The sequence below is a fragment of the Stegostoma tigrinum genome, chromosome 12, assembly GCF_030684315.1.
Source record: "Stegostoma tigrinum isolate sSteTig4 chromosome 12, sSteTig4.hap1, whole genome shotgun sequence".
In the NCBI taxonomy this organism is placed as follows: Eukaryota; Metazoa; Chordata; class Chondrichthyes; order Orectolobiformes; family Stegostomatidae; genus Stegostoma; species Stegostoma tigrinum.
Genome location: NC_081365.1, coordinates 24,849,508 through 24,864,453, shown reverse-complemented (window position 1 = coordinate 24,864,453; position 14,946 = coordinate 24,849,508). Strand labels below are relative to the sequence as shown.

Genomic DNA, 14,946 nt, shown 5'->3' with positions numbered 1-14,946 from the left:
GCCAATGTGCACTTAGCCTCTCTTTTCCTTTTTTAAAAATATAAAGGCTCTCCACTGTCTAGTTTTACTTGGTTAGTTTGCCCTCAGAGTTTATCTTCTCCCTTTTGTGTTGGTCATCTTTTTATACTTATTGGCTTTTTAAACTTTCCCGATTTTCAGGTTTACTGCTAATCTTAGACATATTGTCTACCTTATCTTTCAATCTGATATCTTTCTTAACTTCCCAGGATAACCACGGTCAGTTTATTCCCTTCCTGGGATTCTTCTCCCTCACTGGGATATATTTTTGCTGATAGTCATGAACAGTTTTCTTCAACATCTGTCAGCATCGCTCAACATATTTTATGCTACCCTCCCTCCCTGGTCCACTCCAGCCAACTCAGCTGACGTCCCAATGTAATTACCCATGTTTAGGTTTGGCATAGTTGTTTCCCACCCAAGTTTCTCACTCAAACTGAACGTTAATGGTACTGTCGCAGTTTTTTGGAGATCTCTTACTCTGAAATCATTTGTTAAATCTGTGTCATACACGTCACCAGAACCACAACAGCCCAATTCCTGCTTGGATACAAAACATTATTAATCCCAGAAAATGTCCCAAATGCTGCCTCGGGGCTACCATTACCAATTTGATTTTCTTACATTACTTTAACCTTCTTGTAGAGTATGATTAATGTACAGAATTGTTTAGATGCCCTCATGATCTCATGATTTATTCTGTCATACAGAACAACAACTGTTAGGGGAACTATAGTCAAGAGTTCTTCTCCAAAATTAATTGACTCTTAATGTTGCCAAGAATCATATTTTGCTAGGGCTCCTTGATGCCATACTCTGAGATATTGGCTTGAAGTCAAGGACAGTCAGTGTCTGCTAAAACTTAGCATTTTCTCAATGTTTGAACCAAGACTATAATGAAATCTGAAGCAGAGTGGCTCTTTGCAACCCATCTGAACACTGATTGACAGAAGTAACAAATTGCATATGAACTTAATTAACAGTTATTTGAGTGTTAATATAAAATAAGGCAGATGATTTGTTCAGCTTTTAGCATTTTATTACTAATGCACAGCATAGGAGGGTAGCTGTAATGCACTGAACAAAGACTAGTTGTGGCAAGGAGGGAAATACATCATGTGAGCCGCTGTCATGCATCTTCTGACAGGCATTTATAGTGACATGACTAATGTTTAAATAGTCCATTAACGTATTAAAATAGCAAATAACCTTACAAGAGCAAATTCAGAAACACTACTGACATTGAATAAAAGGAGAAGACAGCCCTTCAAGTAACCAAAAGCTGGGTCAAAGTGATTAAATTTTAAGGAACGTATTAAAATTAGAATGATGGCGAGGTTCAGGGAACTCCCAACATTATGACCCAGAATCTTGAGGCATGGATGCCAATAGAAGAGTGAACGATGTAGCACAAGAGATGAAGAATTGGTGCAGAATTTTGGGGCTGGTGATGGTAATAGAAGAAAGAATGGGCAAGGTCGTTAGAGATATGAACATGACCAGCATCATAGTTGACAGTGCAGAGTGCACGTGTTCCCCTCTCAGCTACAGTACTTCATTGTTTGAGGATGTAGAATCTTTGATGGAAGAGGGACAGTCTCATCCCTTTACATGATAGCACACACTCAGCAAAAATAGATAAGGCATTCAAAGGTTATCCCCTGTAAAATGTATCTTACGGTTTTAAGTACCAGTGGTTATAACATTTTTAAGATGCATGGTTCTGTCTTCTCACAGGAGCAACTTTGTCTCTGCTCTCTGATTACGTGTGGGACTTGTGGCTTGGAGCACAGGAACCCCAGATCTTTCTGGCTCATGTAAAATTGATCTCAGAGGCCTCTGAAGATACGCCAAGGATTGGAAAGAGCCCAAAAGCAAAACAAAAGAAGACACTTGATGCCATTGTATCTCTCTGTAAAGACATCCGTTCCCTTGTTGAAAGACAGTAGTTGAAAAACTGCCTTTTTAGTTACACTATCAAAGACTGATTTATTTTGCTATAATTTTACTGGTGATTAGGCAATTGATAGTTCTTTTGTTGATTGTAGTGTATGTTATGCTTTTGGCACTGTCAAGCAGTACACTTATAAAATATTAAGCCTGTTATTGAAAATCTATGCCAAACTTGTCATAAATCATTACTTATCTGTAAATACACAGTTGAGTGTAAATGAATAATAGTCTTAGTTTTCAGATACAGTGGTTTTCCTTTATCAAATGGTAAACTTTGTTAGGTGCTTGCAATAAACATCAGTATCTTTTTAAGAATATATATCGAGGAAGTCAGTTTCCTAACTGTAAGAAGTTTGCAAATCTATTTATTTCACTGATGCTTCCGTGTTTCAAGCCATATATCCTGGCATCCTTTCTAGCATATTTATTTCTAGCCAACAATTATTCACAGTCTGTCATGACACCATCCATCACTCCATCAAAAAGAAAATGAAATTGGGATTAAAAAAAACAGAGAAAGGTTTTTAAAGAAATTCAGTGTATTGAATCTGTTACATATCCCAAACATTTTGGAGTTAGTAAGGCCTTTGACAAGGTCCTGCATGGCAGGCTGGTCATGGAAGTTAGGTTGCATGGGATCCAGGGAGAGCTGGCCAATTGGATTCCGAATTGGCTTGATGGTAGGAGGTAGAAGGTGATGGTCGAAAGTTGTTTCTTGGATTGGAGGCCTGCGACTAGTGGTGTGCCACGGGGGTCATAAATGATCTGATGTGAATCTTCGTCGGAGGCTCACTGATGATGTTACCTAGAATGGTGACGAAATGTCTGAAAACTAACCTTACAGCTCAGCGAGCAAACTCACATCCAGAACCTCAACCTGAGCTACAAATCTTCTCAAAACTCGCTATCTGATGTGAATGTACAAGGCAGGATTAGTAGCTTTGTGGATGATACAAAATTAGGAGGCATTGTTGACTGAGGAAGGTTATCAAAAATTAAATAGGTTTAAGGTGAGAGGGGAAAGATTTAAGAAGGACCTGAAAGGCAAGTTCTTCACGCAGAGAGTCGTGTATATGTGGAATGTGCTGCCAGAGAAAGTGGGTGAGGCAGGTACAATAGCAACATTTAAAAATGCATTTGGATAGATTCATAGATGGTAAGGGTTTAGAGGGGTATGGACTAAATGTGGAAAATTGGAACTAGCTGAATGGTTAGCATGGACTAGGTTGGATCAAAGGGCCTGTTCCCATGCTGTATTACTCTATGATTCAATGAGTTGGTGCTTCAACTCTTTGTATTGTCACAAATCTGTATACGTGCACCATAAAAATGCGAATATACAAGTGTTCATCGCTTTACTGGTACCGCATCTTGCACACAGCCCCTGCTAAAAGAATGCTGGAGAAACTGCGCAGGTCTGGTGACATCTGAACAAGAATGATATCAAACTCGAAACATTAACTCTGTTTCTCTACAGATGCTGTCAGATCTGCTGAGTTTCTCCAGCCTCCCTGTGTTTGTTTCAGATTTCCAGGATCTGCTATATTTTGCCCTTATTCTTGCATTTACATTCCAGTACCTTACAAAATATTTTACAGCTAATGAAGTACTTTTGACTTCCAGTCACTGTTGTAGCCCAACAAAGCAGATAGGTCTCACTGGAATGTCTAAGCTGAAAATGGCACTTCTAGTATTATGGCTCTACCTCGGCAATGCTATAGCAGCATAGATTACATGCTCAAGTTTGGAGCAAACAGTGTTATTCCAAGAAGTGAACGATGAGAAAGATTGGAAAAAATTAGAGCTGGGATATTGCATTTAATCCAGGGAAGACTGGCAAGCCAGTGTATGTCAATAAGGAGAGGAGGTGGGTAAGTGGGAATGAGCCAAAAAAAGCTAGAAAACATGAAATATAGATTTAGAAATTCAAGGATTTTTAAATACTGCTGGTTGTCTTAAATTGTTAAGATTAACAGTGATAAAGACAGCATGAAAGTTTCACAACAGAGGGGCTGAGGTAGAGATATGGATGGGCACTTTTGTTTATATCCAAATATGCAGAATACTTTTGGATAGCGTGTGAGATTTACCAGTCAATTCTGAATTGAAACTGATTTTACAAAGTTGTAATAGAGTATTCATGAATTGGAAGACAGGGAGTTAGAATTTGCTAGTAAAAATGATAGTGGGGAAAAGCAGTGTGTAATCGTTTTAAGAGATTGTGCTTTGTCTTTGCTTAAAGTTAACAAATACTGTACAGCGTGCCCCAAAATTAAAACAAGTTTATCAAAAGGCCTTACAATTGGCAAACAAAACAGCAGTTTTGCTTTGGTGTCAAGACAATGGTTTGAAATTAGCCAATTAATTTAAACCAAGCAACTAGATACAGAAAACCAATTGAATTTAAAACTGATGGTTTCGACAACCTGAAACTAATGATAGTATAAGAATAGTATAAGAAATTGATGTGTCATTGAGGGGTATATGGGACAAGGGTTTTTGAAAATTGGGGTGAGAGTCAAGTGTTGTCTGAGGGAAAAGCAAGCCCACTATCTGAGAAATAAGCCCCAAGCTGTCACAAGAAATCTCACTAAGCTGTCCAAGAAAGCACCATGTATCCGACAAAGATATCACAGCATTTTAGCTCAAAGTCGCCACCAAAGAAATTACAGAGAAAAACATCCCTGACAGCAGAATCAGCGGAAGAAAGGTGTTTGTGGTGTAACAGAGAAGGCAGAACATTCCAGAAGAGACAGTCTGTGTGAATATAGAGAGATTAGGTTTTAATTTATTAATGTCATTTTAATTGGGTTTATATAAATGGGACTTGTGTTTTTTTGAATAGCATTCCAGTAGAATTTAGGCCAGTTAGGGAGTAGTAAGTAGTCAAGGGGGAAATTGTTTGGTTTGTTAGTAAGTGTTAATCTGTTCACTGTTAGGGTTAAATAAATAAATTGTTACTTGTTAAGTATAAAGTGGATATCAGGGATTTTCTTTCATTTAGTCACTCTTTTAACAGATTATAAAGGTGACGCAAGTTTCTTTTGGGTTTAATATTTGGAAGGGAACCTCTATTCTCCACCATAACAGATTGGGGTTTGTGATATTAGCTTATCTAGCAGAGGGATTTGACTTTCCTCTTCTCCATGACACTGAACATCAGGACATTAATTGATAGATTAATTCAGCTGCAGAGTGCCTGGGGTGGCAATGGAGTCAGTGGCAAAGGAGCAGACTTCGTGGAAGAGACTGTAGACAATGATTTCAGTCTTCTGAATATTGAGCTGGCAGAAGATTTGATGTAAGACAAGTAGTCTGAAACATTCGGACAGAGACTTAAAAATCAGTGAAGGTTTGCAATTCCCAAAATAAGAAATGCAATCAATCATTGGTTGGCTGACAGGAGGCAGAGAGTGGTTACAGATCGGAAGTATTCTGCCTGGAGGTCAGTGCTGAGTGGTGTCCCGCAGGGCTCTGTTCGTGGGCCTCTGCTTTTTGTAGTTTTTATAAATGACTTGGATAAGGAAGTTGAGGGGTGGGTTAGTATGTTTGCTGATGACACAAAGGTTGGAGGTGCCATTGATAGTATCGAGGGCTATTGCAGGCTTCAGCGAGACAGTGTGGAGGAACAGCGGGATCTTGGTGTTCAAGTGCATAGCTCCCTCAAAGTTGCCACCCAGGTGGATAAGGTTGTTAAGAAAGCATATGGTGTTTTGGCTTTCATTAACAGGGAGGATCGAGTTTAAGAGCCGCGAGGTTATTCTGCAGCTCTACAAAACCCTGGTGAGACCACACTTGGAATATTGTGTCCAGTTCTGGTCGCCCTATTATAGGAAAGATGTGGAGGCTTTGGGGAGGTTGCAAAGGAGGTTTACCAGGATGCTATACTATCAGAGATAATGGGAACTGCAGATGCTGGAGAATCCAAGATAATAAAATGTGATAATAAAATGTGAGGCTGGATGAACACAGCAGGCCAAGCAGCATCTCAGGAGCACAAAAGCTGAGCTCCTGAGATGCTGCTTGGCCTGCTGTGTTCATCCAGCCTCACATTTTATTACCAGGATGCTGCCTGGACTGGAGGGCTTGTCTTATGAGGAGAGGTTGACTGAGCTCGGACTTTTCTCTCTGGAGAGGAGGAGGAAGAAAGGTGACCTGATCGAGGTGTACAAGGTAATGAGAGGCATGGATAGAGTCAAAAGCCAGAGAATTTTCCCCAGAGCAGGAATGACTGCCACGAGGGGTCATAGTTTTAAGTTGTTAGGAGGAAGGTATAGAGGATACGTCAGAGGGAGGTTCTTCACGCAGAGAGTTGTGAGCGCATGGAATAGTTTACCAGTGGTAGTCATGGAAGCAGAGTCATTAGTGACATTTAAGCGACTGCTGGACATGCACATGGACAGCAGTGAATTGAGGGGAATGTAGGTTAGGTTATTTTATTTTTGGATTCGGATTATTCCACGGCACAACATCGTGGGCCAAAGGGCCTGTACTGTGCTGTACTTTTCTATGTTCTATGTTCTATTTCTGGGAGCAGTGAATTGAAAAACATTCACACAGCTCCATCCTCTCCTCACAGTATTGTATCTCTGTCTACTATTCCCTTAAATAATACAGTAGTCACTGCCTCAATTACTGGCAAATGCTGTGAAAAGAAAGTTCTCTTTATGATAAGCTTAGTTAGAAATATCAGTATTCTCCTCACCACTTTATAAAATTATAAAAATGTCTTAAACTTTTATTCCATTTTCTCATAGCCATTTTTGCATCAGCAGAAGTAGTCTCGGAATCTCCGTCTCCACATAACTATAGTTTTGCATTCTTGTAAGGCTGGTGAATTTTTTGTCTCCTACAATTAAACCATTTTGGAAACTACTTGTCTATCCACTATCACGAAAAGAAGAAAACTCATGATTGCTGATGATAGCAAAGAATCAAGAACTAGAATTCAGTGGTTTGGAGTTGACTTGAAGACAGTAAAACGAACAACACGTGCCCCATTGATGAGATATATCTGGAGATTGAAAGAAATTTGATGGCTAAAAAATGTGGAAAATCCAGTTCAGACAGAACATTTGAGATTCATCTCCAGCAACAATGGACTGAGCTATTCAGAGAAACTGAACAATGTGTGTTTTTCAACCTTTAAAAGGCAATAACTAAAAGATGCTCTACTGATCTTACAAATTCAGAAATGTGCCTCAAATGGCTTCTGTTCCCATCTGTGTTTCAAGCTCGAGTAGAAGAAGGGGACAACTGGTTCATACTACTAAAACCCATTTTTTAATGTAAAGTAATTCTTCATAAGTTTTTGCTTAGTTGTTATTGTCACTACCTCTGAACCAGAAGCTTGGGGTTCAAATCCCACTTCAGGACGTGTTGGCTGAGGAATGTGTGTACGTGATGTAGCTAAGCAGGTCAGGCACAAACTTGTGATTCCTTCCTGGATGTGAAAGAGAGGAGATTTGCCAGGTCAGTATGAGATGGAAAGAAATTGAAGCTTCCACTATCACTCTCCATAGTTCAAGGGGACAACATGTAGAAGTGTGTATTTCTGCATCAACCTGGATTCCATGGTAGTGTGATGGCAGGGCAGGGGGCTCAGTTGTTTCATTGCCAGTGGGAATCGGATCACTACTAACAGTACAGGTTCAACCCTTACTGCAGCTGGATCTGCCTGCTTGCCCAACTCACGATGGAAGTCATGGAGCTGTGGGCAGCCCATTATTTATTTAAGCGGCATTTTAATGCTGTTCCAGAACTGTACAGACTTTCTGAATAGTTGAGCTAAAGTGGACCAAATGACTTTCCTCATCTTTTAGCTATTTTGTGATGTGTCATATAGAAAAGTTGGGAATATACAACATGACAAAAGCTTATACAAAGAATGAAGAAAAAACAAACACAAATTTTGAAATTAGAGAGGTACAACAATGATAAAATACCTAAAGCTTATGGGATAGAATACAACAAAAAGCAATAGTTGATAAGACAAAATGACAGAGAAAACCACAGGAAAACTATCAGAATTCAGTTTCAAGGTTTCTTTTTCCCCTTGGCAAATTGGCACCAGAAAGTGATATGTATAACTTACAAATGACCATGGTGGCTGAAACAGACTTTCAACAAAGATTTAGAGAGAGCAATTGAATATATTACCTTTTATTTGTAGATTCAGTATGCCTCATACAAAAATAGAGGAAACTTTGGTGCAGAGCTGCTTTTATCCATCATTCTTCACATATCTTGCAATGGCAGGCATACTTACTTACTCTCAAATCGTGGATTAGACCTGTCTCCGGGAAACCACAATATTCTAAAATAACAATACACCATAACTCCGGGGATAGGCATCATAGAATCAAATTCAGGGGAAACAAGCAGAACAGTTACCAGTGAGGAACCATTAAAGACCTTAAAGGAATCAAACACGGGCATTGAGTAAGAGAAATTAACTGATGAAAAAGGAAATCAATCCAATCTCTAAAGTTTTGGTGAAAATTTCACTCAATTAGCATTGCAGAAAAATGTACTTTATGAACCTAGTATTCTCATGGACAAGCAGAAGCTCCAAATAACCACAATTTGTGATTTGTATGTAATTAAGTATGCATCAGAGCATTTAATACATTTTATATTAAGGGTCAAGTCCCAACATTCAACTTCAAAGTAATTTATTTTGTACAATTGAAATTGCTTTATTCCTGTTATTTTGTTAGGAGCAATAATATTTAAAGAAGTAATCCAAATACCTAAGAATTGATAAAGAGAACTACACCACAACATTTAAATAAAACAAATTTTATTGTATATGAAAAATAACTCAAGAAAGTAAGTGCTACCAACACTATATTTTACAACTACATATATCATGAATTCCATTTACTCCCTTCCCCACAACAATTCACTTATACAGTACAACAACCCAAACATGCACCTCAGACCTATGGTATTCATGTTACTTCTCAGTGTTCCAACTATGCTCCAAGTTTCAATGGAATTCTAGTGGCTTTTTTGACTTTGAAATCTCTCCCCCTTTATTCATCCTTTTATTCACAGATCTCCTGACTGTGGATGCCTCAGTTACTTGTTTAGGCTTCCAATATAATCGCCTAATGCCTTCCTACCACTTTCCAAGCTAACTTTGTTGACTGCTTTTTACTGTAAAGCTCTATAAGAACCACTGTAGTTTTCTCTCACTAGCTGCGAGCTACAGCAATTCTTCCTGCTGTTACATGCTCCGAAAATCCAAACTGAGATGTGGTGATTGATGAAGTTAGTATTTTTTTCTGCCTGAAATGCACACCTAACTATCATCCCAATCTAATGTGGTGCAGGCTATACCAAAGCAAAGCTCCCATTGCCTCGGTTCCAATGTAAAGAAAAGAACCTGCCACCTCCACAGCCCATCTCTTTGGGATGTTCTGAAAAGAAATCTGAGGAAATTATTTTACCATCAAGGCAACTCTGTGATTCTGTAACTCATATGAATTATTTATATTGCTAATGGAGTTTTATGGCCCTTTCTGCAGATCCCTTGGTTTCTCAAAGCAGCCATGTTGATAAAGCTGTTTTCTGTTGCCTTTCATCTGGGAACTACATAATTTAAATCTTTTATTAAAGTAAAGGCAGACCTTTGGGTCGATCAAATTGCATATGAGGTCCTACTGTTAATTAGTTAGTTAATATGTGTATCGAGTACAGGGTACTGATTAAATTATAACCATGATTATAAAAGCAAATGTCCTACTGACAGACCATAATCATAGTACCAGGAATTCTGTTTTCAGGGGATCACTAGCAGCACTGTAATTGCTATTTTATAACTTCTTCTATTTCACATTTCTCCCATCCTCTCTTTGATATTTATTACTTGATCTCTTTCAGTTTCAGCAAGACAATTCACTCTGGGTTTGCTTTGGGCGAGCCTGATCCTGGACAGCTGTCTCAGCAGAGAGTGGTATCTGAAACGTCATTCTCTTAGTTCTGTCATGCATCCAAGTCCTAGACAGCCCATGTTTCATCCTGCCAATTTACCAGCTAATTTTTCCAGCAATGTAATGCTTTAGCATGAGGGAAAATATCTGATTAATGGGAAATGTTCCCTCCAATGAATTCCGACCTGTGATTTAAGGTAACTCTGTCTAAGTATGTTTCAGTAATTCCACTTCAATCAATTATATGTTGGAGCAGCTGTGAAATATTAACCTATTAAAGAGTGGTATCATAACATCATTTTAGGCAATCTACAACAGAACAGAAACAGAGAAGACAAACAAATATATAACATCAAGAAATAACAGTAAGCAAGACCAGTTCACTGTGAATTAAGCCAAGAGTAATCATGTTCAACTAATACTTCTGGAATACAAGCAAGTATTACCCTGAAAAAGCTTAAAGTTGAAGAAATCATATAGAACGTACTCCTAAACCCCTGTGTTATAAGACTTAGGGGTGACTTGGTTGAAGTTCATAGGATCCTGAGTGGTATTGACAGTGTGGACATGGGAAGGATGTTTCGACTTTTGTGACTAGGGGCACTTTAAGAACTAGAGGTCCTCCTTTTAGGGCAGAGCTGAGGAGATATTCTTTCTCTCAGGGTTGTGCAACTTCTGAACTGGTCACGTAAGGAGATGGAGGTGGGGCCTTTGGATATTTTTAGGGTGGAGGGAGATATAATCTTGTTTGGCGAGGAAATCACAAGTTATCAGGAACAGATGGGAGTGTGGAATTCAATACACAAACAGATCAGCCATGAACCTTTTGATTGGTGAAACTGGCTCAAGGCTAAACGCTCTGCTCGTAACTTATATGTTGCAGCATACACACAAACTGTTCCACTGAAGTCGTTCTGTATTTTCTGAGTTAGATGTACCATTCCTGCCTCTGAGTTAGAAGGTGGAGGCTTCCAGCTCCACTTCAAACAGTTCAGGCAGGTACAGATTATAATGTGATATCCCAATAATAGACTGGCACGTAGTAGGTTACTTGCAAAAGGACTGGTTATTAGATCAGAGGTGATGATCTTATCTCTGAGCCAGAAGCATTGGGCTTAAACGTGCCCCCCCCCCACCTCCTCCTCCTCCAGATCGTGGAAACGGAAGTATGGGATTGGAATACTAGACTGAAAAATTTCTCTCAATCATTGGATGTTCACTGGTATGAAGAGGCATTATTGCCCATCTGTAACTGCTGTTTTCAAATTGTCTCCATTGATATCACTGGTGATTTTACTATAAAATGCCACAAGATTATGCCTTAAAACATCATCCTTCACAAATTCTCAAGTTGCCAAAGTGCTAAGTATGATATTTTCAGAATCATAGAGTGGCTAAAGCAAGGTTGGAGGCCATTTGGCCTGATAGTGGCTCATTCCACCTCCTGTCCTTTCCCAATAGCAGTGCAATTATTTTTCTCTTTCAGGTACTTAAACTACAACTGAATCTGCCTCCACTACTTTCACACAACACATTCCAAATTAGAACACTAGTTGTGTAAAAAAAATACTCGTATCACCATTGGTTCTTATGCCATTTGCCTTCTATCAGTGTCCACTGTTTCTTCACCCTTCAGCCAATGAGGACAGTTTCTCAAACTATCTTTGTATGGATCCATCATGATTTTGAACAACTCTATCAAATCTCCATTCAACCTTTGTTCTTTAAGAACAGCCTTAGCTTTTCCATTCCAACAATGTAACTAAAGTCTCTAATCTCTTAGAACCAATCTCACAAATCTCTGGTTTTCACATCCTTCCTAAAATGAAGTACCCAGAATTGGACTCAACGGTTGAGATGAGTCTAGTTGAGGCCAACCCAATATTTTCAGAAGATTCATTATGTATTATTTGCTTTTGTGCTCCATGCCCTAATCCAGAACACTATGTTATTTTAATTGCTGTCCCAGCCTGTCTTTGCACCTTTAGAAAATTCAGCGTATATCCTTCCTGATGTGTGTTCCTGCAACCCCATTGGAACTACACGCTTCATGTTCCATTGCCTCTCTTTGTTCTTTCTACCACAATTTATAACTTGTCACTTCACATTCTCTGCAACAAATTTTCTGTCATGTGTCTGCCCATTCCACTAGCCAGTGATCTCACTAGCCACTTCACAATACTCCCAAATTTAGTGTCATTAGCAAAGTTTGAAGTTGTGCCCAATAGACTCAAAATAGGTCATTAAAATAGATCAAGGAAAGTGCTGGTCCTAACACTATCCCTGGGAAATTCCACATATGACTACCTCCAGCCTCAAAAATGATACATCATCCTTAATTTGTAAAGGTCTGTTTCTAAGGCCCCACCTCCATATCTAAGGTGACTTGAAAGGTTTTTGGACAATGCCTTTGCAAATTTCCTCCCGTCCTTCCCTCCAATCCCTTGGGTGCATCCCATCTGGTTCTGGTAACATATCAATTTTACATATAACCAGCCTGTCTTCTTTATCAATGTTTCCTTATGTAATATTTCAACCATCTCCTCTTTCAACATGACTTTTCAGTATCTGCTTCCTTAATAAAGACAGGTGCAAAGCCATCATTTAGGCTCTCAACTTCTGCCTCCATGCAGAGCCTTTTTAGACCGTTATTGCTTTCGCCCCTCCTCTTGCTAACTCATTTCACCATTTTCGTATCCATTGATGACTTCTGAAATCGTTTTTATCTATTAGTTAGTGACTAGCTGTTTGCTATTATGTTTTCTGCTAGTCTATGTCATACACAATTTTCAATGAACCCATCACCAAAATGCTTTTCAAAACATAAAATTGCCAAATCAGTAGCACCCAAATAAATAACGCAGCGAGGATGAACCAACTGTCTAGTTCTACTTGCACTGGACTCTCCTTACGTTTCTGACTTATCTGGGTCTCAGATCTCAGAAATAAAAAAGGACTTGCACTTATTTGGCACTTTCAGAAACTTCATTGGCATATCAAAATCAATGAAGTATTTTTTTGAACTGTGATTGCTGCTATAGTGCGGAAAATGCAGCAGCCAATACGCACACAACAAATTCCCGAAACTTCTGACTTAGAGATGAGATGCCAAAGTTTAAAAAAAACTATAGCTTTTAATGTAAATTTGGAGCTGATAGTTAACGCGTTTTAGTAACAAAGTAAACAGTGAATTTGAATACATTTTCAATTTGATATTTGTTCAAATAAGATACACGTGGAAAGCAGTTCTCATTCAAACTTGTTCTGACATCGCATATGAAATAAAAATATTCAGTTAGGGTTGAGAGCTGAGTCATGGAGATATGAGAGTGTGGGATTTGTCTGAAACCTGACATTTTCTGTTAAACTTGAAGGTTTCACAGCAGAAACAGTGAGCCCAACTTTAACTGTACATTAATGAGCTTTAAATGGATTAGACTCAGATCCATTGTGCTGTGCTATGACAAATGGGATGAAATTATTATTTCTACTTCTAGTAACAAATGCAACAGCATATTCATATGACATGCCTCATTCTGACATTTTAAAGGCATTTAAGTTAAAAGACAATTAAGTCGAAACTTTGCTAAAATTCTGACAGAAGAATGTGATGTAAACACATTGTGCTGTCTGACAATGAGGAACCAATGTCCACCTACAAACACATACTATTGAGAGTTCCAGAAACCCCTTGAAGCATTAGCATTTATGGAATGATTTATAACATTTTTTTAAACTGTAATGCTAAATATTGTGACCAACAGGTTTTCCCCATTCCTGAGAACTGGAATTTCATTACAGGTTTTAGATCATCTGATCACGGAATAACTCTGGCAGAAATGACGGTGTTATCCAGCAGTGACTGTGGTCCTTTACAGACTTCGAGGCAGTTCTGTTCATTGTTGAGATTAACACTTGCCACAGCTTCAGCATCTACAGGCATTAATGAAGAAACGACACGGTTGGACACATTTTCTCCCCGTACTTGACGATCATCATTCTTCTTGACCTTTTTTGCTGACTTTTTTCTCAAGTTGTCAACTCTACAGAAGGAGGGCAGACATTTAAGAATTATGTAAAAATCTAGTTTATCATAGTTCTTTATTTACTGACATAGAATCCCTACAGTGTGGAAACAGGTCCTTCAGCCCAACAAGTACACATTAACCCTCAGAGAATCCCACCCAGACCCATCTCCCCCAGTCAAGGCATCCCTGGTCACTATGGACAATTTAGCATGGCCAATCCACCTAGCCTGTACATCTTTGGACTATGGGAGGAAACCAGAGCACCCAGAGGAATCCCAAGCAGACATGGGGAGAATATGAAAACTCCACACAGACAAAGTGGATTCGAACCCGGACCCCTGACGCTGTGGGTCAGCAATGCTAGCCACTGAGCCACCGTGCCGCCCCTAACATGACATGTTCTCGGGCATATTCTATAGAATTGTGTTGACTGTATGGAAAGAGGCCATTTGGCCTGACTTATCCCTGAATGTTTATGTTCCACACTGGTCTCTTTCTACAATTCTACATCTAACCCTATTAGCATATGTTTCAATTCCTTTCTCCGTCTCACATTTATCTAGCTTCCCCTCAAATACATCTCTGTTATTTGCCTCAACTCCTCCTTCAGGTACCAATTTCCACACTGAAAGGTAACAATCTTTTTTCTGGTCCCTCATGAAAAGATCCAGTTCTGCACCAAATCCCCTGTGCTCAATGAACATTTAAAAAAAATTCAGGCCCATTAGACCACACACATTAATTAGAACGGAGGAAGATCCAGCAGATTTATTTCAGATATGCACTATCACTGTCAGATCATCTGATATTCACTTTGTACAAGTAACCTAATGGATGCAATTTTATACTTCGAGGTGCTGAGAATAAAAGCAAGTGTTATGTCTTTATCAGGCAAGAGTCCAAAGATGACACTCTCACCATACAGATCAACTTTGGCAAATAGGCCTTTCCTTCAAAAATGACAAAATTACATTCTCACCATCAGGAGGTAAGAAGCCTATCTGGGAGAT

At 39.0% G+C, this 14,946-nt stretch overlaps 2 protein-coding genes across 2 annotated transcripts in view; one reads left to right on the top strand and one right to left on the bottom strand.

Moving 5' to 3' along the window:
* Positions 1-2,131, top strand: part of urb1 (URB1 ribosome biogenesis homolog) — a 108,871-nt gene extending 106,740 nt beyond the window's left edge. The window contains exon 40 of the mRNA XM_059650210.1: positions 1,756-2,131. Coding sequence (XP_059506193.1) covers positions 1,756-1,757 — 2 coding nt within the window. The 3' untranslated portion in view covers positions 1,758-2,131. The remainder of the gene's footprint in view (positions 1-1,755) is intronic.
* A 6,667-nt stretch (positions 2,132-8,798) lies between these two features.
* Positions 8,799-14,946, bottom strand: part of LOC125456773 (melanocortin-2 receptor accessory protein 2-like) — a 34,493-nt gene continuing 28,345 nt past the window's right edge. The window contains exon 3 of the mRNA XM_048540173.2: positions 8,799-13,951. Coding sequence (XP_048396130.1) covers positions 13,726-13,951 — 226 coding nt within the window. The 3' untranslated portion in view covers positions 8,799-13,725. The remainder of the gene's footprint in view (positions 13,952-14,946) is intronic.